This window comes from Micromys minutus, assembly GCF_963924665.1.
Source record: "Micromys minutus genome assembly, chromosome: 26".
Classification (NCBI taxonomy): domain Eukaryota; kingdom Metazoa; phylum Chordata; class Mammalia; order Rodentia; family Muridae; genus Micromys; species Micromys minutus.
Genome location: NC_137961.1, coordinates 768,362 through 793,088, shown reverse-complemented (window position 1 = coordinate 793,088; position 24,727 = coordinate 768,362). Strand labels below are relative to the sequence as shown.

The window sequence follows — 24,727 nt, the reverse complement described above, 5'->3', positions numbered from 1 at the left end:
TGTGTTCTAGTGTTGCTGGTACAGGAGCATACTCTGCACACTTATTACAACCAAACCAAACCACAACTATCAAGGCAGCCCAAACCTTTTGGTCTACAGTGGTGTCCTGCCTGCAAGTTATGTTATTGCAATGGTGGCACAGAGACTGTGGGAATGACCAACCAATAACTGATTTTGACTGAAGGCCCACTCCAAGAGATAGAACCCATACCCAATTCTGCTTAGGTAACCAAGAACCAGAGGTTAGATAGCCTAGGGACTTAGGGTAAATCCAAATACTACTAGTCTAAAACAAAATGAAACAAACAAATGAACAAACAAACAACAGCACCAACACCCTCCTCCCCAGAAACACCATAGTGATATAATGACTGCTAATGATATTCTGCTATATTGAAAGATCAGTTCTTTGCTTAGCCATCAAAGATGCTTCCACCTGCAGCAGATGGCAACAAATACAAAGACCCACAGCCAGGTGCACAGAGACCTTGCTACACTGTAAATGGGATGCCTCTATCAAATCCCTCCCCCAGAGGAAGAGGAAGGAGTGTAAGAGCCAGAGGGGATGGAGGACACTGGAAGAAAAAAAAAACCAAGACCCTCTAAATCATCATGAAAAAAGCTCATGAACTCACACAGACTGAGGCAGCATGCACAGGGCCTGCAGCAGCTCCTCTGTGTATATAGTATAGCTTCCAGTTTAGTGTTTTTATGAGATTCGAAGTGTGCAAATGAGTGGGTCTCTGTGATTTCTGTGCCTTCTCGTGGGCGTTTTTCTTTTGTTGGTTTGTCCTGTTCAACTTAGATGTGATAGTTTTGTTTTATCTTTACACTATCTCTTACAAGCCTGTTCCTTTTTAGCTGACAGAAAGGGAGTAGATCTGGATTGGAGGGGAGTGGTTTGGAGGAGTAGAGGGAGGGAAAACCATATTTAGGATATATTACATAAGAAGAGAATCTATTTAAAAGGAACATAGAAAAAGAAAAGAGAAAAAGTCCTGGTATAAAAAGAAAGGAGACACAGTGCCTACTTTTTGCTCCATGGCTGTGCTGGGCTTTGTCTCCTATTGTTAATTCTTCAGCACATATCTTTTGTAATTTTTTTCAACTGATTTGCTTTAATTGTGGGCACGTGTGTGAACTCATATGCCATGGTTTATGTGTGGAGGTCAGAGGACAACTTTCATGATTCTGTTCTGTTTTTCTACCGTTTGGGTCCTGGGGATTGAACTCAGGTAGTTAGGCTTGGCAGCAAGCTTCCTAACCTGCTAAGGTCTCTCTTTTAATACCACCATCTCTAACATTCCCCACACCTCAGTCAATAATCCACTCACAAAGGAAAGACATCTCCAACTTTATTAATAACCAACATTTTTATTAGGGCAGTTACAGTTGTGGAAACTGTACATTATACATTTTGGTTTCAAGGATTATAAATTAAGGAACCCACTGGTAAGGGGGTTCTTTTTCACAGCAAAAAAACTTTAAATAAACAAAGTCATGTTTTATTAAATACATTGGCAGACTTCATGTGCTGTCCAAAATGTAGAGTACAGTATAACAACCCATTAGAAAGATCCTTCATGGAAAATACAGCTGTGCACATTTTAGAAAAATACCCACAATTTGAGCTTTGTTTTAAAAAAGCTTATAAATCATATATATATTTATAAATGGAGCCAACAAGCTCACTTTATAAACATCCTTTAGTTCTCTGTTGCCCATTATTCTCAAAGCATTACACATTTAAATAAACACTTATTAATATTAAATATTCTATTTTCTTAAAAAAAAAAAAAAAAAAAAAAAAAACAGCCTTCCCAGCATAAGGAGCATCAGGGGTAGGAAGGGGCAGGGAGACTATGGGGACAACAGACAGACTTAGTTTGTTCTTGAGTAAAAATGGACTCCCTAATTTTAAAAGTCAAAGCAAAATGTAAAAAATAAATATACAAGTTGTAATTTTATTTTTCTTTGCTCTCTTTCTGCCGCCTTTTAAAATCCATATTGGTCATATCCAAGTCTCAATATATTGCACTTCTGCACAAACCACCACTGGGTTACTACCTGTAGGTGACGAAGCATGTGGTCCTCATCTGTGCTGTCAGGGGAGTGTCACACACTGTTTTCTGATCTGCAAAGGCCTCTAGTTAAGAGACTTGGCTGACACCATGAAATTCTGGATAAAAGTTAGGAAGACTTCCCCCTCCACAAGGTAATGCCTTTAAGAGTCTCAGACATACCTTTCCTACCCTGATTTCTTTTTAAATAATAATTTTTTAAAATAAAGATCATGTAGTTTCCCTAATTAAGCATGCTTCTGAGTAAATTATATAATAGAAAAAAAATCAACATCAGAACAATACAGGACAGCAAAGGACAAATATTTAAAATAAAACCATCTAAGCCTTTAAAATTTAAAATAGAATTACAAAACAACTTTGAAAAACATTGAAGGCAGAGATGGGGCAGTGACTTAACAAAGCTTTACTGTCTAACCAAAAGGCATTCAACCAAAATTCGAGTTGGGGGTGGGGTGGAGAAAGAGAAGAGTAGCTATTAATAGATCTTGCTTAACTTTCATGGGAATTAACAGAGCCACTGACAAGATTTTATTTGGTTGTAACATACGTCAGCAATGAAACCGAACCCTTAACCACTGTTTACTTCAATCCATACAACATTTTGACTACACTTTTTAGAATTCTGTTGTTTTTCAGCCTTTAAAATTTAGCACCTGAGTGCACTAACAATTCACCTCAATGATGTTAAAAATATTTTAAATTAAATTATTTCATTGGAAGGTATAATACCTTCAGATCACTATATTTTAAAGATAAATAACCTTTTATTGGTTTTAAAAGAATAAACATGAAAACAATGTATTGCTATTAAAAATAAACACTATGTATTTTTTTTAACTAGTCTTTTGTTGCTTTTCCTTGAGATGCAACCTGTGTTCTCATCCAGCTAGGACTGCAGGTGGAAGATGACGTCATGTTTAAATAAACAGCAAAAAAATGAGCAGAGTCGTACACAAGCAAATGAAACATTCCCTTCCAGAACATTCCAGATGATGTTACAGCAGCAGGTCACAACAGAAGACCGCTGAGTGATGCTGTTACCTACTTCTAATGAGATAGGAGTGAATGTTGGAACCATGCCCACAGCAACACAATCCTCAGACTGCATTCCTCTGGCAGCCTTCTTTCCCCAGCTCCCTACTAAAAACGTCAGATGGTAAAATAGTAAGGCAGCTGTTGACTTCCATCAAAAAAAATTGCAGGTCCATACATTTCCAGTTTAGTCACACTCTGCTAGGACAGATGGAGTAGCCAATGCCAAGAACTTCGCCGGATGGGGCTGCTTCAGCAGATTTTAAAAAAGAATCATTATTAAGCTTTGCTTTCCAACATGGCTGTGTGCTTCTGCTCCCAGAGGACCCCCAAAGACACAAAGCATTCCTGGGGGACCTGAAAGGTCCTCTGGCTAAACTTTTCAAGTTTGATCTCTCTTGTGATCCCATCCCAATCAAAGCCTCTTTGCCTGTGTCTTGATTCTGGGGTGTGGTGGTTAAAGGGATGAAGATACCAAGACAGAACTGTGGGCTAACTTGATTAGTTGTCATGACCTCACTGAAGGGTCAGAACAGTCACAGCAATAAGTAACCATACTGAGTCACATTCAAAATTAAAGTGAAGGACAATGCCATTGTTTAAAAAGAATTGTAAATTGGAATTGGAGAAAACGATGTTATTGTGACTGATTTTCTATAGAAATTAAGGCTATGCTTACCTTTCCCAATTCCAATCAAGTCAGAAAGTGAACAAAAAGAATGGCCAACCCAATATTCAACAGCATGACCAGGACAATCATGATGGAATTAGGGCCCTGAAGGAGAAACAGAACAGAGCAAGCACAATATTTTCATGTCAGTATTGCTGCTTGACAGAAACCCATCACCCTGAACCAATGAGCAGAAATATAAGCATGCAAACACTGTGGCAGAAACTAAGGCATGAAATGAAAACAGTAATGCTATGTTTAGACGTTGTCACTGTCCAACTTACACTTAAAATTAGTGTAGGTATGAATTATATTAAAAAGTGTCTTTAAGCTGTGCGAGGTGGCACACACCTTTAATCTTAGCACTCAGAATTCAAAGTCAACCTGGTTTACACAGTGAGTTCTAGACAAGCAGGGTTGCATAATAAGACCCCATCTCAATATTTTCTGTAACAATGTACTCTATTCATTTCCCACACTGGGAAGGGTCACTGGAAAGGAACTGGGAGGTAGTGGGACTCAGTTGTCCTTAGGAAGTGAAAGAGTCAGAAAAGAAGAGCAGCCACTCATCAAGGCTGTTAGAAAATAATGAAACCAGAGGGTTTTATTCCTCCAAGGAAGAATTCAGAACACTCAGAGGTGCTTTTATTTTTATAGGGTCTCATGTAGCCTAGATTGGCCTTGAACTCTTTATGCAGCTGAGGATGACTCTCAATTTACAATCCTCCTGTCTGTGCTTCCTACTGTGCTGGGATACAGGTGTACAACACCACTCCTGGTTTATGTAGGGCTGGGGGCTGAATTCAGAAATTTGTGCATGCTAGGGAAATACTCTTATCAGCTGAGTTGCAGGCTCAGCCCTCAGCTCAACTCTTGCTTTTTTCTGGGCCTCTTTCTGGGTTCTACTCCCTCCTTCCTACAAACAGGAAGTTGAATGCTTACAGAAGATAGTTTTTTCAGGTCTAACTTTTTATTTCTTGAATCATAACCAAACCACTGTAGAATCAAGTATATTGAACCAACAGTAGACTCCTATTTTGATAAATCTTACTAGAATAAGTACCAAATAACCTTAAGGTCACTGAGCTTTTATTTGTATAAGTAAAGCTGACGTGGTCTAGTTATTCAGGCTTGGTGGTACCTAAAGAATCTGCCTTTATTCGAATTATAAGACCTTGGCATTAAAAAAAATTATTATTAAAATAGCACATAATTCTTAAATAGTAGTGTTCTAGAATGCCTCTCTGTCAAATGTAAATTAATTGACTTTTGAAAAGTTTATTTTTATGTGTATGAGTGTATTGCCTAAATGTTCATGTGTGTTGGTGGGAGTTCACTGGTGTGTGTGTGTGTGGTCTCTGCATACATCACAGCCTGTGGAGTACTGATCTGTGAGAGTCAGGAAAGCAGTTTAGTTGAAAATGACTCAGTAGATGTTTAAAACTTCAAGAGTCTGACCTTAAGTAATTTATTTTAGGCATATTTAAACAGCACAATTTGGAAAAAAGAAGGTTTCCTGGAGATAATTCAATTTTGTGTGCATGGCGAAACTTAAGATTTGACCAAGTATAAGTGATATCTTTCATAAAAGATGGGTTCTATAGATTAACAGATCAGCTAAAGATAAAGGTTTGAGGGAGGATCTAGTGTGGTCTCAGTCACACAGTACAAAGATCAGGAGGCTTTTAACCACACCTATCTCCAGTCTTCTGGAGAGAAAAGGGGTTATACATATCTCCCTTTAAAGAGATAACCCGGTGTGTTTAGCATTCCATAGTTCCCCATTACTAACTTATGAATACAAGGGCTTCTATGTCATCTACATGTGCCCATGTGTGTGCTTGGTCTGTAGATGCCAGAGAGGGTGTTGGATCTCCTGGAGTTATGAGCTTGTGTATGCCATCATGTGGGTGTTGGTAAGTAAACCGGGGTGTTCTGCAAAAGCAGCAAATGCTCACAACTGTGAAGCCACCTTTCTAGTCAAAACTAATTGTTCTAATTAAATACACACCAGAGGAAGCAGTCACATTCTGAGCACCAAATAAGTTTGTGTGGAAACAAGGTTACAGGGACATTGATTGTGCTTTCTCTGGTGACAGGATTGAACAGGGAAATCTGGTCAAGTGTTCATCTTCCAGGCTGGGGTTTAGCTTAGGATACCTACCCCATGTGATCATGGGCTGCAGCTCTCTGGTGGAGGTCACAGTGCCCTGTTCTTTCTCTGTCATGACACTTGTCACAGTCTACTGCCATCTGTTGCTGTATTGTCATTTTCCTACCTAGTCTCAGTGCCACAGTATCAAGAGCTTTGACCTCTTCCTCACTATGTATCCAGTGCCTGACTCTTGTGGTGTCTAGTTCATTCATGCAGCCAGAGCTTAAGAAAAACACACTGCCTCTGTAGGAGCTCTCTCCACAATGTTTAACAACACAGGTGAAATCACTCCATTGAAGAACAAGTGCATAGTTAGTAAATTGGGGTGTGAGGACTGAAAACAGGGCTCTTTTAGAAAAGAGGAAGCAACCCCCACTTCTTAAGCCCCAAGTACATGGAAGAAAAAAATAGGGTTTAAATGCTAGGTAGTAAACTAATAAGTAGATTATCACCTAGGTTTTATTTGTTCTGCACATGAGATTATTAGTTCCATACTAAAGGGCATAATGAAGCTAAGTGTATTATTACAAACTATTTATGAACCCAGGTTCTTTAGAGGCAGAATTAAATATCATGCTGTCCACTGGGTACTCCAGGCTCTTTCCTCTATCTCTACAAAAGCTCAGACCTTAGTTTAAAAACAACTCTAATGAAGATATGCAAAGTAACATTTCTACCTTTATCTTTCAACTCTCGAAGAAACAGAAAATCTTACTAACCTCCAACTATTCAATAAATAGGTCCTGGTGGTTCATGCCTGAAACCTTAGCATTCTGAAGGCTGACACAGGAGGAATGCTATCAGTTCAAGGCCAGGCTGGCGTACAGAATGAAGCTAGCTGCAATAAATGGTGAGTTCTAATCCATGTAGTTTCTCAACTAGGACAAACTTAAGACATAGAAACTCTTAGAGTTCAAAATACTAGATAATGTTTCAACATCATATCTGAGCATAAAATATATGCTATGGCTATTCATATTTTGGTTAATTTTGCTTTTTTAAGTGTACAGTTTAGGATTGTGTCAATTCTTTGGGGCTAACACTTTTAATTCCTCCCCAAGATAATGAGTGCATGAAGGATGGAGAAAAGTTTGGTAAGAACAAACCTGTATAAAGTTCAGGGCCAGAGAGGACCCAGGACACAGAATTACAGTGTGCCTTAGAAAACATAGGACTGCATACTACAATGGTGGAATGTCTTCCTAGCATGCACAAGGTCTAGGACTCAATCCCAGCAAAAAGAAAACAAACAAACAAATTTAAGCCCCAGGTGAATTTTTAATTCCCATTTTATAAATCCTGGCAAGATGATGTGAGTTTACATGAACTCTTTTGAACTGATTAGTACTCTGGGCTTACAGATTGTCTTGGGTTCATTTTAGTACCTTAACTCTCTCTCTTCAAAGGCTTGGCCAGAATTTTATTTTACTTATAATCTGGCATCAATGAATGACCAATCAATGTGTTATTCCAAATGAAAAATGCATACATATGTATTTCCTACTCAACACACACACATATTTATCCTGTATATGTCCTAATACACATTCATATTCAGCCCACCAGTGTAGCCCCATTTATGGTGCCATTGTTAAAGTTCGCTCTAACAGCCACCAGGTGGAATAGAAAATCTGGGATGCTAGGTTTAATTGGCAGGTACCAAGCTGTTACCTCGGTTTTCTTTAGACACCTTGGGTAGGCTACTGGGTGGAAAGCTTTACGGTGAAGTGCCATAGATATGGCTGTGGTGGCCAGTGGTGGCTTAAAATAGCAAAATGAAGAGAAGCTTAGTCCTGTTTCCCCAGACTGACTGGGACAGGTGTGATGGGAAGAAGCAGGAAGGCAGATGCTAGTTTACACCAGAAGAAACCTTCAGGCAGTTAGGAAAAAAAACAGAGGATGTCAAATTATGAGCAGATATCCTGCCCATGTTAGGGCTGCGATCTGCGGGGACCCACCTTCTCATGCCTGTTAAGTAACTAATTTACTCTACGTGTCTATCTCAAAAAATTTTCTACATTTTCTAGACACTTTCCAGGATGAACATAAAGAAATGGAATCTATTGAGCCATTTATACTTCAACTAGTAAGCCATTGCTAATGATAATAATAATGTCCCCTGAGCATTAACTTCACTCAGTCATACATTAAGAACATAGCAATTTCTACTGCTGTGCACACAGAGTACTGGCTGATTTATTATGGGCATGCTCTATATGCTTGCTTTTGTGTCAGAATTTTAAACTGTTCATTACAAATGTTGAACTTGCACAGTGCTCTTGATTGCTCAGAACAGTAGGCAGCACTCCACTGTCTCAATGGTCATTCACTAACTATTGTCACCACCTAACTCCAGGAAAGAGGGCTGGCACTAGGAACACAAGGCAGCTTCTTGATGCTATTAGGAAAGAACCATTTTTTCTCATGGAGGGCTAATCAATCTGACTCCTGGGACTGGACTATCATTCACAGGGGAAGCCTCAAGTTCAAGGGGAATGTAGGGCTACTGAGGCCATCTCATACATATACAGCTTGGGTTTTGATCAAGAAGCCTGAGCTGGAAGTTGCTTGGCTTACATTAAGAACCTATATTAAACACCCGGTGTATGTGTGTGTGGTGGTGGGGAGACTGCAATGTAAAGTGAATAAAAGATTCTACACATTACTAAAACCTATGCTTTTTCTAAATACAGTGGTAGTGCGTTTACCAGCACATAGTACTACTACAGAGTTTATAGGTAATATAATATTTTTTCCTTATCATAGACTGATGAGGGGGATGCTGGGTCCATGCTTCCATTGTGGTATATGGGAGATTAAATCATATTTATTTGCAAAGGCACCGTTTAGATCCACCCCTTATTAATCAGGTAAATGGATACTATATATACAAGAAGCCCTATTCATTATAAATATTCACGTTGAATGTCTAATAAGAACTGATTGTTTCATACAATGTTCAAACATGTTATAACAAATACTTACTAAATATTCAAGCATCTTATAATTAGCCTGTCTTAAAAGCTATTCACTGCCACAGAAGTTGCCTCTTAGGACATTATTAATATAGTTGGATCTGATTAAATTATACTTAGCTAATAAAAAGTAGAGACTTAAAAAACAATATTATATAGAGACATTAAAAATTGTATTTCATTAACCCTATGGAACAAAAATAAAAAACTGATAGTCTATATTCTTATTGACCAGGATTCCAGAAATACATATTTCTCAAATTGCCTATACACACCAAGTGGTGGTATCTTACTTCTTGAATTGTATTTCATAGTGAAAGGGATCACCCAGAGGCATACCAATATAATATAACAATTTTAAATCATTTACTTAAAAAGATTCTAAAAAAACGTTTATTTATTCTACAAATTCCCAGTTCCATATAGTACTTACCAAATCAACTTCACGTCAAGGAACACATAGTAGACATTCATCAATAACACAAAGCTTACTGGTAAAAATAAATCTAACCTGTTTAAGACTCATCAACAATGGCTAGCATCTACTAGACAGTCGAATCTAGGAACATCTGCATCTGGAGATGTATTATATTGTAAAAGTTCCTCGTTTGGGATGAAAAATATTCTTGCTGCAGATCCTGGCTCATTAAGTAAAATACAAATTGCATATTTATGAGAATTTACAATGGCTGCAAGTGATATTCCTTTGTATAAAGAACCAAAGGAAGGTTCAGAATTCCTAGTTGTTAGACAGAAAGGTGCTAGCTGTGGGAACTTGGCCTTGTTTCCCTTCTAGGGGCCATTGAGTAGGTAATTAAGAAGTTCACCAAGACATACTGATATTCACTTGCTAATGTATCACAGGGCTGGCCAGGCCTGAGTCTTACCTGAATTGTCTGCAGTGGGTGGCTGAGTAGGCACAGGGTTTCTGCTCAGAGACCTCATTTTCTACTCTAAACAACCCAGTGAACTGAGAATCTTTGTCCCGATGTGGTCAAGCCATAAAACCATTCACGACATACTACCCCTTGAACAAACCCAAGGGAAAAAAAGCTCATGCAAGACTTACAGAATTAGCTTCTTTTTCCGAGGAAGGGCAGGTATCTTTGCTTGCTAGATTCTTTGGTATAGCAAGTTCAGACTTCTTTGCTTTTGGCTCAGTTTTGCTTTCTTTGGCAACTGATTTTGTCACAGATTTAGGGGGACTCCACTTATTAGATGATGGTCTAGGTACCAATGCTGAGGAAGACTGGCTGACTCTGCTGTCATCCTCCCTGTCTTCTGGAGGATGCTGGGGTGTGTTCAGTTTCACATAGTAACCGTGGTACTGAGAATGCAGCTCCCCATTGCTGGGGTTGGGGACATAGTGGCGGCCAGAGTACTTAGACACAGTTGCTCCCAGTTCCTTTGAAGGAGCCTTTGACATCAAGGGCTTATTGACAATGGCTGTCACTTGTTCCTCAGCCATGCTCCTTTTATCTTGACTTAGTCTTGCCCCTGAGCTGGGGTTTTTCTTCATGGACTTTGGGGAGGAAGGCTGGGGAGAGTGGCTCTGTTTGGGACTTCCCTCAGGAGACCTGGGGGGTGTGGTGCCTTTGCGATAAAAATGAGGAGATTCCTTTGGTGACGGAGGTTTTTCTGGGACCTTTTCTTCTGGATTTTCTTTAATATCTACCCCCTCCTGAAATCTTTGTTTGATATAGTCAGGGCCTGGAAAAAAGGAACAGAAAGGACAATGAAAAAAAAAGGTTCTAAGGCTTCCAATCTAGATGACTATCATATCATTTTTTGCTAATTTAATCAGTTCCCTTTGAAGATATTTACAAGGTGTGAACTTGTTTCAGTGTACAAAGGAAGGATTATTACTAGAACATGCTTTTAAAACTTGCCACTCTTTATAGTATATTGACACCATAAAAATATCTAACACTTTTTACTTGAAGAACATGGTTGTTTGGCACAGGGCAGAACTCATGTTGGTCAAACCCAACTCATTTACCCTATAATTAAAGTACAGAAAGCATGAACTTGAATAAAGAAATAAATTTGTTTTTGTCTGATCGGCAGTTTAAAGAGGTCTGCATTGTACAGGCAGAGCCTGCTAAGAGAGTATTCTTAATCATTGCTGAAACTTTCTGGTCAAGAACAATGTCTGCCTTTGGGCTGTGCTCTTTAGAATGACTTCTGTACAGTCCATTCAGAGCAAGGACACTTTACCAGCAGTGTCCAAGACAAGGTGCCATCTTGGGCTTTGTATTCAATCTTTTAATTAAAAGTAGCAACTAAAGTGTTTGCCACAAAAGATTGAGGACCTGAGTTCAGTCATCAGAACCTACATAACAAAAGCCAGGTAATACTGGTTAGGACCACATTTAAAGCTATACATTTTAGTGTCTATATATGTATATATAAAAGTAACATTTGAATGTTAACACTTTTAAATGTGCTTTATAAATAGTTAAATAAACAACCTTCTACATCATAATTCATACTTATGAATCTCATTAGGAGCCTAAGTTGAAGACAAGCTGCAGTAATATAGACCCATGAAATCCAAATTTGGATTATACCAAATGTACTTATTTAATTAACTCCTGATACTGGCCTTGGCATTTCTGTCTCCTTTAGAAGTCTGACATACTTCTAAGATGAAAAACTTTGCAAAGAAGTGGTATCAGGAAAGGTCTACCTAGCTCAGTCTCTTACAACTAAGGCTTTTCAGAGATGTTCCGCTACATCTATTAACTGAGTTGCTGAAATCTGCTGCACTCAAAGAAACTGACAGAATACTGGAAGTATACCCAGCTATCAATGTTCAGATTTAAAAATGCCTAGCGTTATGTCCTTATGAAAGCTTAAGGAAAACAAATGCAGTCCCAAGCAGTGGTTCCCATCCCTGTGGTCTATCAAACACATCCCAGAGGTTTCAACTCAATGGAAAGCAGAAATCTAAGCCAGAGTCATTTGAATTTGCGTGCTCCATCCAGGTGGTTCTACACATTAGATATAAATGACTGAAATCATGCAAAAATTATGGGTGTCAAATTGGCCTCTGCCTGATGCCAGCCTAATATGGTTATCCCCAATGGGAAGTGGTTTCAACATGGCACATTCATGTGAGCATGGGCCAAATATGAAGATACACAGCTTGATTTTTCTAGAGCAAGATTCAATTCATCTTAAGCCAAACAGCTAATGTAATGCAGTGGGCAGAGTTTTTCCTGGACTCTTTTCTCTTGGAAGGCACATTTGTTCTGTGTAGCAATATGCACTACAGTGCAACAGCAGCTGCATAAAGCTGGTGAGTGGTGGCAGCTCAGGACCAGCCATTATTGCCAGGGAGGGAAACTAAAATAAACATTGAGAGTTTGGCAATGTTTTTATAGGCAGAAACTGTGAATCCTTTGAGAGGTTTTCACCAGTCTGGGGATTCAACTTGGGAAAAAGTCACCTGGTCTACAACATTCTACATTTGATAACAGCCCCGCTATCCCACACAGAAAGGAAATCTACACATTTGGCACAAAGACTTAGAGCAGAAACTGGCAAAGGGTGAGAGCAGGGAATCCAGTCTGAACTTCAGAAGTGAGTGTTGCAGGACTGTCCTAAACACACAAGTTCAATTCCCACGTCGAAGGCTTTACTGCAGCAATAAAGAGTCATTCAACCAAAATCGGTTGTTCTCTCAAGACTGCCAACCAGGAAAAGAGGAACAGGTTGAAAGATTATAAATGACATCACATTCCCTGAAGAACCTTCTGGTAAAACCATCTGTAAAAGTCCTGCAGTATCTGTGACTAGTCAGATACTGTTCACCCCGACACCCTGTAAGCAGCTGTCACTCACTATACATTTGTGAAATTGAATACACAATTCACTTTGGTCAGAATAACCAGTAGGCCCAGGAATCATCACTTTTACAGCTAATAGACTATTCAGTTTTCTTTCTTCATGGAAAAAAAAATGGAATTTTAGATTTGGAAGGTGAGCTTAGAAGCCATCTATCCCTGGATCCTTCCCTTAACCAAAAATAGTAAAGATTAGTGGTTGGCACAGGCCTTTAGTGATAAACAATACCTTGACTTCTAATTTATGAGAAATGCAAGCATAGTTAACATTTAGTAACATAGATTAGATGTTTCACTTTCATGTAAATAATCAACAATGCAATGTGTGAGCATATACACTTCAACCCGAGACCACAAAGCTTGTTAAAGATGTTGCTTAGGGAAGCGGCTGGCATTCTCCTAAAAGGGCTCAAAGAATTTTACCACATTCCAAGGCAGTGTTTCAACTCATTCCCACTGATAAATATGACTTGGGATTAAAAATGAGATAAAAGCACTGAGGGACGGAGTTTGGGAGATGACTCAGTAGAGTGCTTGCCATACTAGTATGAGAACCTGAATTTGGACCTTTGGCACCCAAAGGTGGAAGTGGTGGTTTCTGTTTGTGATCCTAGGATGAGGCAGGTGGATCCCTGTAGCCTGCTGGCCAGCTAGTCTTATGAGATTTGTTAGTTCCAGGTCAGTAGGAGACCTTGTTTCAAAAAACCAGGTGGAGAGAAATCAAAGACACCAGTCATCAATTTCTAGTACGCACACACACAATTACATTCTTCTACACCCCAGCAAAAATCATGACTGGAGGTAAACTCAAATAGTGGAATGAAGATCCATTAAAACAGTTTCTCAGCTATTCTCTAATCTCTTGGTCATCCTCAAAAGCTGTAGCTCAGTCCTCTTGCCTTAGGAACTTGAATTGTTAGCACAAAGTGCTTGGGACAGACTCCCCTTTATGAAACATACTATAAGTCCAACTCATTTATCTATAGTGAGCAATATCAAGGTCCATAAAGTGCATGACTTTTACTGATATCGCCAGTAAATGCCATTCTCAAGGGTAGAACCATGGCTCCATAATCACTGGGAAATCAGGATGAGGAATAGGAGATAAATCAACCATGTAATAATATCAGGATGAGCCAACCTGATGCATCTATTTCCTTGATCAGGACAATGATGCTAGTGGGGCATATACCTGTATTGCGGCTGTAGTACTCTGCCTTTGGCCACATAAATAGAAATATTCTTGTCAATGCAACTGTAGTAGTGTGGGGTCTGGAAGAACAATGCCAGTGTTTGCCTCTGTGACTCACTTTTCTCTATACTTCCTAGGCTGAGTTTTTATATACCCAGTCATGGTATAAGGCTCTGTCAGAGCCATACTGATACAGATGAGGATGCTTGCAGCTAACCATTGGACTGAACACAGGTATCCCAATGAAAGAGCTAGAGAAAGGACTGAAGGAGTTTGCAACCTCATGGGAAGAACAACCAACCGAACTCTCAGGGACTAAAGCACCAACTATTGAGCACACATGGAGAGAGCCATGGCTCCAGCTGCATCTGTAGCAGAGAATAGCATTGTTTGGCATCAGTGGGAGAAGAGGCCTTTGGTCCAGTGAAGGGGAATGCCAAGGCACTGAGGTGGAGAGGGAGCAAGTGGAGGGAAAGAAGGGGATAACATTTGAAATGTATATACAGAGAAATCCAATAAAAAACCTACTACTGAAGATTTCTTGACTGATCTCCATAATATTGTGGCTCATTTTAGGGGGCAAAGTTCTTCTCAGATTCTTAGTAGGTAAGTCACTATTCTCTCCTGCTGATTCCATTTTAAGTTTTTCCATGTGTATGGGAACTCAACACCCCTACACTCTATTTTTGTCTTGCAATTTTAACTGGTCTATATAATACTGGGTTTCTGAACTAAAGCCGTGAGATTTCACAATGCTGAGGATAGCGCCAGCTCCGAAAAGTAAGTAATCTGCCACAAAAACTTTCAAACTGCAAGCTAGCAGCCACCACTTTCCCAAGGGTCGAAGCATATGCCTTCCAAATAATGGTGATGCATGCATCTGAGATGTGCAAATTAAATGAGCGGGCTTTCAGGTAGCACTGGAAGTCTTTCTGCAAATGCAGATTGGAAAGCATGTGCTCCCTTGAAGATCCATAACACCCAGCACAGAACAGGCCTTCTGTACAGGTGCTGAGGGAAGTGCTGGCTGTGGGTCAAAGGGGACTACAGTTGTCCCCTTATTTCTGGTCTCAGAGGTTCACTGTCATCTCATGCTACTGGAATATATTCATTACTGATGAACAACTTGCTTATATGAATATGCTTAGCTAAAGGAGGGTGGAATTACATTTTCCCACCATATTTCTTTTCCATCAAATGCATTTCCTCCATAGAAAAGGCTTTTAAATCTAGAAAACTGAGATGGCCTTTGGTATCATTTATCTCATGGGTAACACCTAACACAAGTCTAGAGGGACTCTGCTCTGCAGCAGAGCTGAGAATTAGCATCTGCAGACAACAATGCTAAGTTTGTCTGCTTGCAAAGCAGTTCAAGCCCACAGTCTCCCTACTGTGTAGCTTCCCCAGATGGCAGCATGGCTGGGGGCACAGGACAAAACTTTCTCACTTGCTGAGCTCTCCCTGTGGGGTTCACACTCTGGAAGGTCTAATTCGCCAAGGTATGGGGGAGTTTATTCATCATCAAAATGTGCAAAAGGTCCATTTCTTAGTAGAATATACCTATGTATTTAAATGTTTTAGATAAGATGTACACAAAGGGAGATATTCATTTTATCACTCTTGAAGAAGTCACTCTATCAAAGCACTGTGTCAGCAACCCAGTGGTATAACCTGCATTTTACAGTCTTTTCTTCTCTCCTACCCTCCCCACTGTTCCCTTTCTGTGTGTGCACATGAGCATTGCTGCTCCTAGTTGTTCAGACTAGAGATCTGATATTCTGTTTTCTTCCTCAATTGATCTTCACACCTTATTTTTATTTATTTTTGAGACAGGGTCTCTTGCTGAACCCAAAAATTCAGCGTTGTTGGCTTGCCAGCAGGTCTCAACTAGCCTCCTGTCTTTTCCCATTTATTTTGTAGTATTGCTGAGATTTAAAAACATAGACCTTTAAAGGAAAAGATCCAGCCCTTATTGCTCCCAGGGGCACAACATGTGGCACAGGCTAGTTGACTTCTCCATTCCTCTTCCTTCCAGACTCATCTGATCCCAGCCTTGACTGCTTGCAGGGGCCCTGTGGGCACACCTACTGTTACAGGCTGTGCTGATATCAGGACTTAGGCCACCTGGGCTTCCCGTCCCTATTCTTCCCCTCCAGTTGTCTGAACTATATCCAACCGCCAGGTCTTACTCAGGTCCAGTTGGTGAGTTCCCTGAACTCTATCCTTCCTGCACCCTCTCCAATACCCAGCCTTAGCCTGGACTATACCTACTATGTGCTGGCCCATTCTAATCAGGCCCACCTGAGCCATCTCAACACCCAGGCTCCAGTTACACATCCTGTGTGCTGATCCAGTGTGTTGAGTCCCCCAGACACTAGTCTGCATGCAACATATCCAGCCTCCAGGCCTGGGTCATACACCTGTTTATGGATTAAGCCTGTTAAGTCTCTGGAACCTGGCCAGCTTGACTATCCCCAACCCACAGTCTTTGCTTTAGCCACACAGTTGAAACAACCAATCTAGCATGACACATCACTTCAGACACACAAGCAGTGAAAGAAACCTACACAAGTCACATTGTAAAAATACAAACACAGGCTTTCTCCCTCTCAAATCTACCAGTGTATTAGAGGTGCTCCTCAATGGGAATTACACAGATGACCCCAGGACACAAACTTAAAAGAACAATCTTAAACTTCAAATAATTCAAGGAGTTTAGATACACAAATAGCTCAGTAAAGTTAATAACAAAAATGTCTCAGTGAAGTCCAAGAAAACACAAACATATAGTCAAATGGAATGCCGAAGACAATTAAGGATTTAAAACTAATTCAGTAAAGAGATAGAGATACTGAGGAGAACATAAGCTGAAATGAAAACTTCAATAGCCCAATTTGAAGATTCAAAGGGAAAGCCTTCGAAAGAATGGTTCAAGTAGAAGAAATGGTGGGGTATGAAGATAAAGTAGAAGATTTAGAACAAACAAGAAATAAACAGCAACATATGCAGAAACTATGGGATACCATGAAAAGGCCAAAATTTCTAATTATAAACGCAGATGAAAAATCCCAGGTCAGTTGCGTAGACCAGATTTTCAACAAAATCATAGAAGGGAACAACCCCAATGAGACAAACCCAGTCAGACATAAGCACAAAACAGCAACTTGACAGGAAGGATCAGAAAAGAAACTTCCCACAGCATATCATGGCCCAAGCACTGGATACACAGAACGAAGGATGACTACTGAAGGCTGCAAGAGAAAGGAAAAGTCACATGTAATGGAAAGTCCTTCCAAATAATAGCTAATTTCTCAATGGAATTTTTGAGCTTAGAGTGATTACTTCAAGTTCTAAAAGACCATGGAGGCCAACCTAGACTGCCAAGCCAAGCAAAACTATCAGGTATAGCTAAGGGAAGAAAAGAAATTTCCATGATATAAACAGACTAGAAGAAAATATGCCACCAAACCAGCATGGGGAGAATGGTAGAGGCACTACTTCAGATTGACGAAAGGAAAAGCACAGAGGAGAGACTAAAGAAAGAAAATAAATGAACCAATAATTACTGAAACATAAAATAAACACAAGACAGGACCAAGAACATAAAAACAGCTAACAAGCTAAAATGCCTGAGATCAACACACACTTTATATAGTAATGACCTCCACTACCCTGTCGAAAGACACAGTCTACCTTTCTGCCGTCTACAAGAGATTCATCTTAGCTCTGACTATAGGCACCTCCTTAAAGAGAAAGGATGGACTAAAATATCATGAGTAATTGGGACCAGGAAGCATGAGGCTGTCACTGTCCTTATATCTGACAAACAGACTTCAACCAAAACTAGTTAGAAGAGATAAAGATTAATTACACTGTAATCCAGGGAACAATTAACCACAAAGACATTACAAACATAAGCACATATGCACCTGACTTTATAAAAAGCACACTACTGAAATGAGAGACACAAACTAAGTCAGTTAAAAACAGGTGATTTCAAAACCCCACTTTTTACCAACAGACAGGTTATCTAAATAGAGAAACATCAGAACTGAATGACATTATACATCATATAGGTATGTACAGCATATTCTGTCCAGACACCAAAGACTATACATTCTCCTCAGGAAACTACAGAAAATGTTCTAAAACATATCACACAATCTGGGAAACGTATCTTTAAAACTTCAGTAAAATTAATTCCATGTGTCATTTTGAACTGTAATATAATGAAACTTAAACAGCAAAGGACTGAACATAGACTCATGAAGATTAAATGAAACCTCAGCATAAGAAAACCTCCAGGACACACTGCACTTCTACAATGTGAAGTTTTACCTCCAAATGTTCACATTAAAATACCAGAACACTCCCGAGCCAGGAATGGTGGTATATACCTTTAGTCCAAGCACTTGGGAGACAGAAAGATCTGAGTTTGAGGTCAATCTGGTCTACAAAGCAAGTTTTAGGTCAGCCAGAGCTGTGTAAATAGACCCTGTTTTACCCCCACCGCCAGAAACATTGAAGCTGCTAGAAGAAAACATGGGAAGTATCCACAAGACACAGGAGTAGGAGACGTTCTGAGTGAGACTCCATGTGCTCAGGAATTAAAGTTAACAAATGACAAATGGGACCTCATAAAACTAAAACGTTTTTGCACAGTGAAGGAAATAAGTAAAGAAGCCCACAGAGTGGCTGAGAATTTCTATGCTACATATCTGATAGACAATATCTAGAATATATAAAGAATTTAAATAATAAGTCCAGACAAAAACAACCCAGCTATAACATGGGCTATAGATATGAAGAGAGTTCTCAAGAGAAGAAATAAAAAATGGCTAAAAGAATCTCAAAACATGTACAACGTCCTTAGCGACTAGGTGAATACAAATTAAAATTAATTTTAGATTTCATCTTACACAGTCAGAATGGCTAAGATCAAGAAAACTGAACTTTTTGTGCAGGAGCCACCTTTCCTGGCTAAGTGTAGCTACTACCCCTCATCAAACAAACATATCTTTATAGCCAATGGAGGCTCATTATAGATATATCAACTTGAAACTGTGTGGAGGGGAATGAGAGGGGCAGGATAGAAAGTGATAAAATTCTATTTAAATAGAAAAAGCACATTAAAAAAGGTAAAATAAAAAATGTTAAAAACTTGTGGTGCTGGATAGATGGTTCAGCAGTTAAGAATGTGCACACACAACAGAGCTGGTCCTGGTGGTGGGGGCCAGGTGAGTGGACCTGAGGGTGTGAGTACAGAAGAGCTGGTCCCATTATTGCCTGCAGTGAGGTAGCATGAGCTCAGGAGAGACGCCCTCATCACCTGTGGCAGGTGGATAGCACCGAGGGCCTGAGAGTGGGAGAGCTGGCCCAGCTCCTTTCTAGACATGGGATTGTGTAAGCTAGCTGAGGCAGCGTTGGAAAGACTGACCTGGTGGTGTCGGTGCAGGAGAGCCAGTGGGCTGACCAGCTCACTTACTACCTAGGCTCAGATCCAGGGTTTCAAGTTAGCCCACCCAAAATTTACCTCATCTGTGAACTGCTGGGGCCTGTCCTGCAGACCCAAAACTACAGGATCTCCACGACACAAGGAAACACCAGGATATCTGAGAGGAGTCCCTGTGAGGATCCAGCATTGATAGTATAGCAGAAGCCAGAGACCTCGAAGCAGAGTAAATGACTCATTGCAACGAACATTTGTAAATAAAGTGGACAAAAGGGTGTACTGTGGGACACACTGTGGGACACTACTGATTCCACAAAGAGATTCTTTTCTTTTTATAGTTTTTGTTTGTTTGCTTTAAATTTGTGTTTTTTCTTTTTTATGTTCTTTTGGAGGGAGGTGACAAGGTCAGGGACGGGGAGATGAGTGGGATTGAGATGCTCGATAGGGAACTCAGAGCATCAGTAAAAAGTTTTTAAAAAGCACGCATGCAGCTCTAGTAGAGGACCTGCAGTCATGTGCACACACCATGTCCCCCATGATTTAAAATAATAACAATAAAACATTTTTAGAAAGAACAACTGACAACAAATACTGGAGAGGATTTGGGGAAAGGAGAACCCCACTCACTGTTGATGGGATTGTAAATGGATACAGCCGCTGTAAATTAGTGTGAAGAATTCCTTTGTAAAGCCCACAGACCGAAACAATAATTGGACTGGGATAAATTCCACAAAGGGGCGAGAGTGGCATTTTCATCTTGGAGAAATCCAATAGCTATCTATGTGGCCATTAGGTCCACCCCACAGGAGAGAACTCATGCCTAATCTTGCAAATCCAGGTCCACAGCCAGTGAGGGTATGGATCCTGTAAGAGCAGTATTGTTTCTATGCATCCTAAATACTTCTGTATACTCAAAGGTAAGTGTGTAGCTTTCACTCCCCATCATAGCATCTTTTGATGCTTTGGAGTGGAGACCATTACAGAGATCTACAATTGGTCAAAATATAGAGAGTAAGTTCCTGGGTGATGCCCAGCTACAAGGATACAACTGCAGTGGATACAACCCAATGCTGAAAGGGGAAAAAATCTCAGAAGAGAATGTGGAGAGGTTGTGAGAGTCAGAGGTCCAGGATGCTGCTGTTTGGAGTAGCTCCCATACATAATAAGAAGAATGCACCCATGAACTCCCAACAATATGGTTTGTCTGAACGAGACCGTCATGATGAAACCACTAGTTGACATAATAGGACGAGGGAAATTCCCCATGGTCCTACACCCAGACGAAGAGCTATTAGGAGGCTAGTGACTGCTGAGGGTGGGGAGAAGCATGGATGATGTATTCCTCCATGGATGAGTTCTGACATAGATTGTCCAGTTCTGAGTGGTCAGCCCTGGACACACAAGCAAAGCAAATAGACCCAATCAGTTAAATATACATGGGTGTGCATCTATGCAATGCATATTTATATATGTACAACAGTAATCACTGCAGAGATCATGTACTTTGAGAGGGAGACACAGGAGAACTTGGGGAAGGCAGGAGGGAAGTAGGTGTCCTGCTCAAATAGGACATTCTCAAAAATATAAATAAAGCACAGGAAATGAAAAGCCCATGCTCCAATTTCCCCCGGAAAAGGGAGGAACTAACACTTACCTGGTTGGTAGAAATCGGGTGACAGCTCTCTGGCCACAGCTCTCGCGATGTCGCACTCCTGGCGAGCAGCCAGAGCAGCTTGGTCGGCAGCATCAGCTTTTGCTCTGGCATGTGCAGTCCTGCATGGGTATGAAAAGGTTGGTCAGCAGAGAAGGCATTGCATTAGTTAATTAATTAATTAACTACAAGCAAACCTCAATGTAGGGAAGAGAAATGTTAATGATGATCATGGCCTGACACTTGGCAAGAGCAACTTCGAGTTATAGTCCTGAGACCTCAGCAACAACCACAACACAGATGAATCACTGGAGTCCTGCCTCTAAGGGAAAAGAAAATCATAACCAAGGTCTCTATGATTGCACACTGTGTCTGCTCATCAGAACTCAATGGACCAACCCTTCTGATGATTTTTTATCCTAGTTCCCCCAACACCAAAAGACAACCAACTAGGTTGAGTAGAGTAGGGCTTGACCATATGAATTAGCTGTGTTCATAACCAAGTTCCACTGGTAGAGGTGATTAAGAATCTGATGAAGGAAAGGTTGCCCAGTGGCAGAAATGAACAGAGCTGATACTGGCCGATTCCCATGTGTGAATGTCCCTGCTGTGGTTATTTCAGGCCATCAGTATAAAGCCACTGGACATGTTGCTGGGAAGAGGCCTAGCACACCACAGGCTCTCACCAGTATGCCCTGGAAGGCTATCCACTTACCTGATTAATTTAAATTAGAAGTTATTTGTGTGTGCATATGTGGGTGCTAGTAGGAGGGTCAAGAGATCATAACTTGTGGAAACTGGTTCTCATTCTACAGTGTGGCTCCTGAAGACTGAACTCAGACCATAGAGTTGCTCTATATGCCGAACCATCTCCGTGGTCTTGCCTTTGCCTTTTTTTTTTTTTTTTTTTTTTTTGTTTTAAGAATGGATCTTGAATCAAATAGAAAGGAGCCAGTGAAGCAGAGCTGGTAAGGATGGAATGGATTTTTTGGTCTTCTCTCCCCTCCCTGGTCTATCCTCATATGTTAAAAAAAATCTCACCTGTTAGAGGGGAGAACAAGTATTGAACTTCCTGGACTGGGTTGATAGCCCAGTTAGTAATATAGTTGTCCTGTAAGCTTTAAGATCTGTATTTAATCCCCCAATGTGCACATTAGCAAAGGAAAAAGGCAGGTAGAGTGGTTTACACTTGTAATCTTAGTGCTGGGGAGGTAGAAACAACCAGGTCCCCAGGGCTCACCAAGTTCCAGTCTGGTAAGGGACCCTTTCTCAAAAATGGGGGGGGGATGCATGCTTTTTTGGCCTAGTTTTGAGAGGGGGAAGAAGGAGAGAAAGAAAGAAAGCATGGAGTTTAATAGAGACTTGGGGAGGATCTGAGAGGACACGAGAAAGGGAAAACTGTGATCAGAATATAAATTATGAAAAGAATTATTTTCAATTTAAAAAATGAAGTGAACAGCGTCTACCTTAGAGTGCCCAACAGAGAAAACTGTCCCTTTTGTCCCCATGTGTACAAGCACACTTAAATACACATGATCACCTGCATGCACAGACATGTGCACACATACAAAAGCATTGAGCTTGAGATAGTGATAGCTCAACACTTGCTTCCAAGGCTGGCAATGGGAGTTTGGGTTCCCAAACCTATTTAGAACAAGAGAACTACCTCCCACAATATGTGATCTGATCTCCATAGACAATGTGTTACACACACACACATAGAATTGGGGGAAAAAAAGCTTCTTAAGGATAGAGCAAACAGAATGTGGAGGGGTGTGTGTGTGTGTAAGAGAGAGAGAGAGAGAGAGAGAGAGAGAGAGAGAGAGAGAGAGAGAGAGAGAGAGAATGAAAATATTGGGGTGTGTGTATGTTTTCTAAATTCAAGACTTTCACTTGGTGTTTAAGAGTCTAGAGTGCACACATACTCTAATATCGTTGTAGAAATTCTATTATGTTTTACCAGCACTAGGCAGAACTGCAGATAACTAGCAGTAAAAGCTTAAGAAAGTCTGAAAGCAATGCACACACTCATGTCAGACAATAGGGGAGGGTGATCCAGGAAATGGTACTATGCCCCAGCTGGTCTTTGGGGATACACAAATAGCAGCTGGGGATCACCAAGAATCTGATTCCCCCAGGGTAAACCACTAGAATTAAAATAGAAAGGCAGGGTCTGATCTGAGACCAGGGTTCTAGCTAGCAAGAGGCTCCACTATCTACTTTTTCCACACACACACCCTTTTATCCTGGACTCTCATGGTCTCATTTCACTTCTATCTCAAACTGAGCTGGACCCAGAGATCTAGAAACTTTGCAAAGACTGTGGTCTTTCGTACTTTGCTGCAAACCCAGGGCATGGACACAGTATTAACTGAGAGCCTAACTTTCATATAAATGAATTATAATTCCTTAGGAATAGCTGGGCTGCCACTTAAACTAAGTGAACTAAAGAATCTATTGTATGAAAAACATCTATTTTCAATGAAAAATTAGTACACCAGAAAACCATAGGGATGTTAAAGAGAGCATGGCTGTCAGGGTTCATTAGTGAGGGAAACAGGTAGAGCAGAGGGTGTATCTAGGGAAGAGAAACAACTCATATGACACTAGTGGATGATATGCATGTGCCAAAGCTGGTAGGACATACAGAATCAGGATGGATGCTGATCTGAGCAATGAACTTTACTTGACAAAGTGCAGGCACTTCTGTGAATGAAGAATGTTACTGTAGATGTGTCAACATTGCTTCAACACTTACATCAAATTTACCCAAGATGTCAGACAAGCTGCATGTGAGCCCAAGGTGGGAAGAAAATGTGTATAAGAACACTCAAGTCTCTGGTCAGCTAAAAACTGTTTTACAAAGACTCAATTACAAGCAAATGACAAGACTGAGCATGTTATATTTATATAATTAGGAAAAGTGTATGTATGGATATCTATTATCTATTCATACACACACATACATACATACAAGAAAACAAACCATGTACTTGAGAACAAGGCAGATACATGGTATAAATTAGAAGGGGAAAAGGGAGGGAGGGAAATTATATAATCAAAACTTTGAAAAGCAAAATGTATTAAAATGAAAGGATCACGTCCATATATGCAGATAGTTATTTTTATATCATGCAGGATATTTCTGATTGTTTCTGTCTACGCGGCATTATTAATTTGAGGTGAAAATAAAAGCAAGAACTTGAAAGAACACATTCTGAAATGCTTGGTTGCAGTGACCTTGTAAGACACTATCCTTGTTGATTTGAGGGAGGGGGTATTGAGTCTAATTCTAGGCCTGATAGCCAGTCTATACCCTCCCCCTTTCATGTTCTTTCAGCTTCTGAATTCTTTTTTTCCTTCCCAGAATGATTTTCCATTTTATCTGCTATTCTTAGCTAGAGCCTAATTATGTCTAGGGACCATAATTAATGAATCTCTAAGAGTACAGCCATGATCCCTTATAATGTGATTTCCTGGCACTTCAATAAATCTATAAAACTAAACAATGTATTTTGATACAATTGCAACACACTTCTGTCAAGCCAAATACAATGGAAATGTTATCTCTACAATGTCTTATAATTCATCAAACTGGAGAGTAGACTACAGCTTACCCTTCCTGTCAACACATCTTGGAAGTGCAGTTAATGGAGCTGCATTCACTA

The 24,727-nt window shown here is 40.2% G+C and overlaps 1 protein-coding gene across 4 annotated transcripts in view; it reads right to left on the bottom strand.

Annotated features, from left to right (window-relative positions):
• Positions 1-24,727, bottom strand: part of JPH1 (junctophilin 1) — a 135,011-nt gene that overhangs the window by 58,007 nt on the left and 52,277 nt on the right. For 2 of the 4 annotated variants that reach the window (XR_013975565.1, XM_080938693.1), the window contains exons 3-5: positions 21,063-21,181; positions 9,986-10,626; positions 3,796-3,891 (exon numbers count right to left, since the gene is read on the bottom strand). Coding sequence is in view for 3 of the 4 variants with exons in the window: in XM_080938693.1 (XP_080794819.1) it covers positions 3,811-3,891; positions 9,986-10,626; positions 21,063-21,181 (841 nt within the window). In the remaining variant the exon portion in view is untranslated. Of the gene's footprint in view, positions 1-1,338; positions 3,367-3,795; positions 3,892-9,985; positions 10,627-21,062; positions 21,182-24,727 lie in introns of those variants that run through there. The other 2 variants (XM_080938692.1, XM_080938691.1) reach the window with 2 other exon arrangements.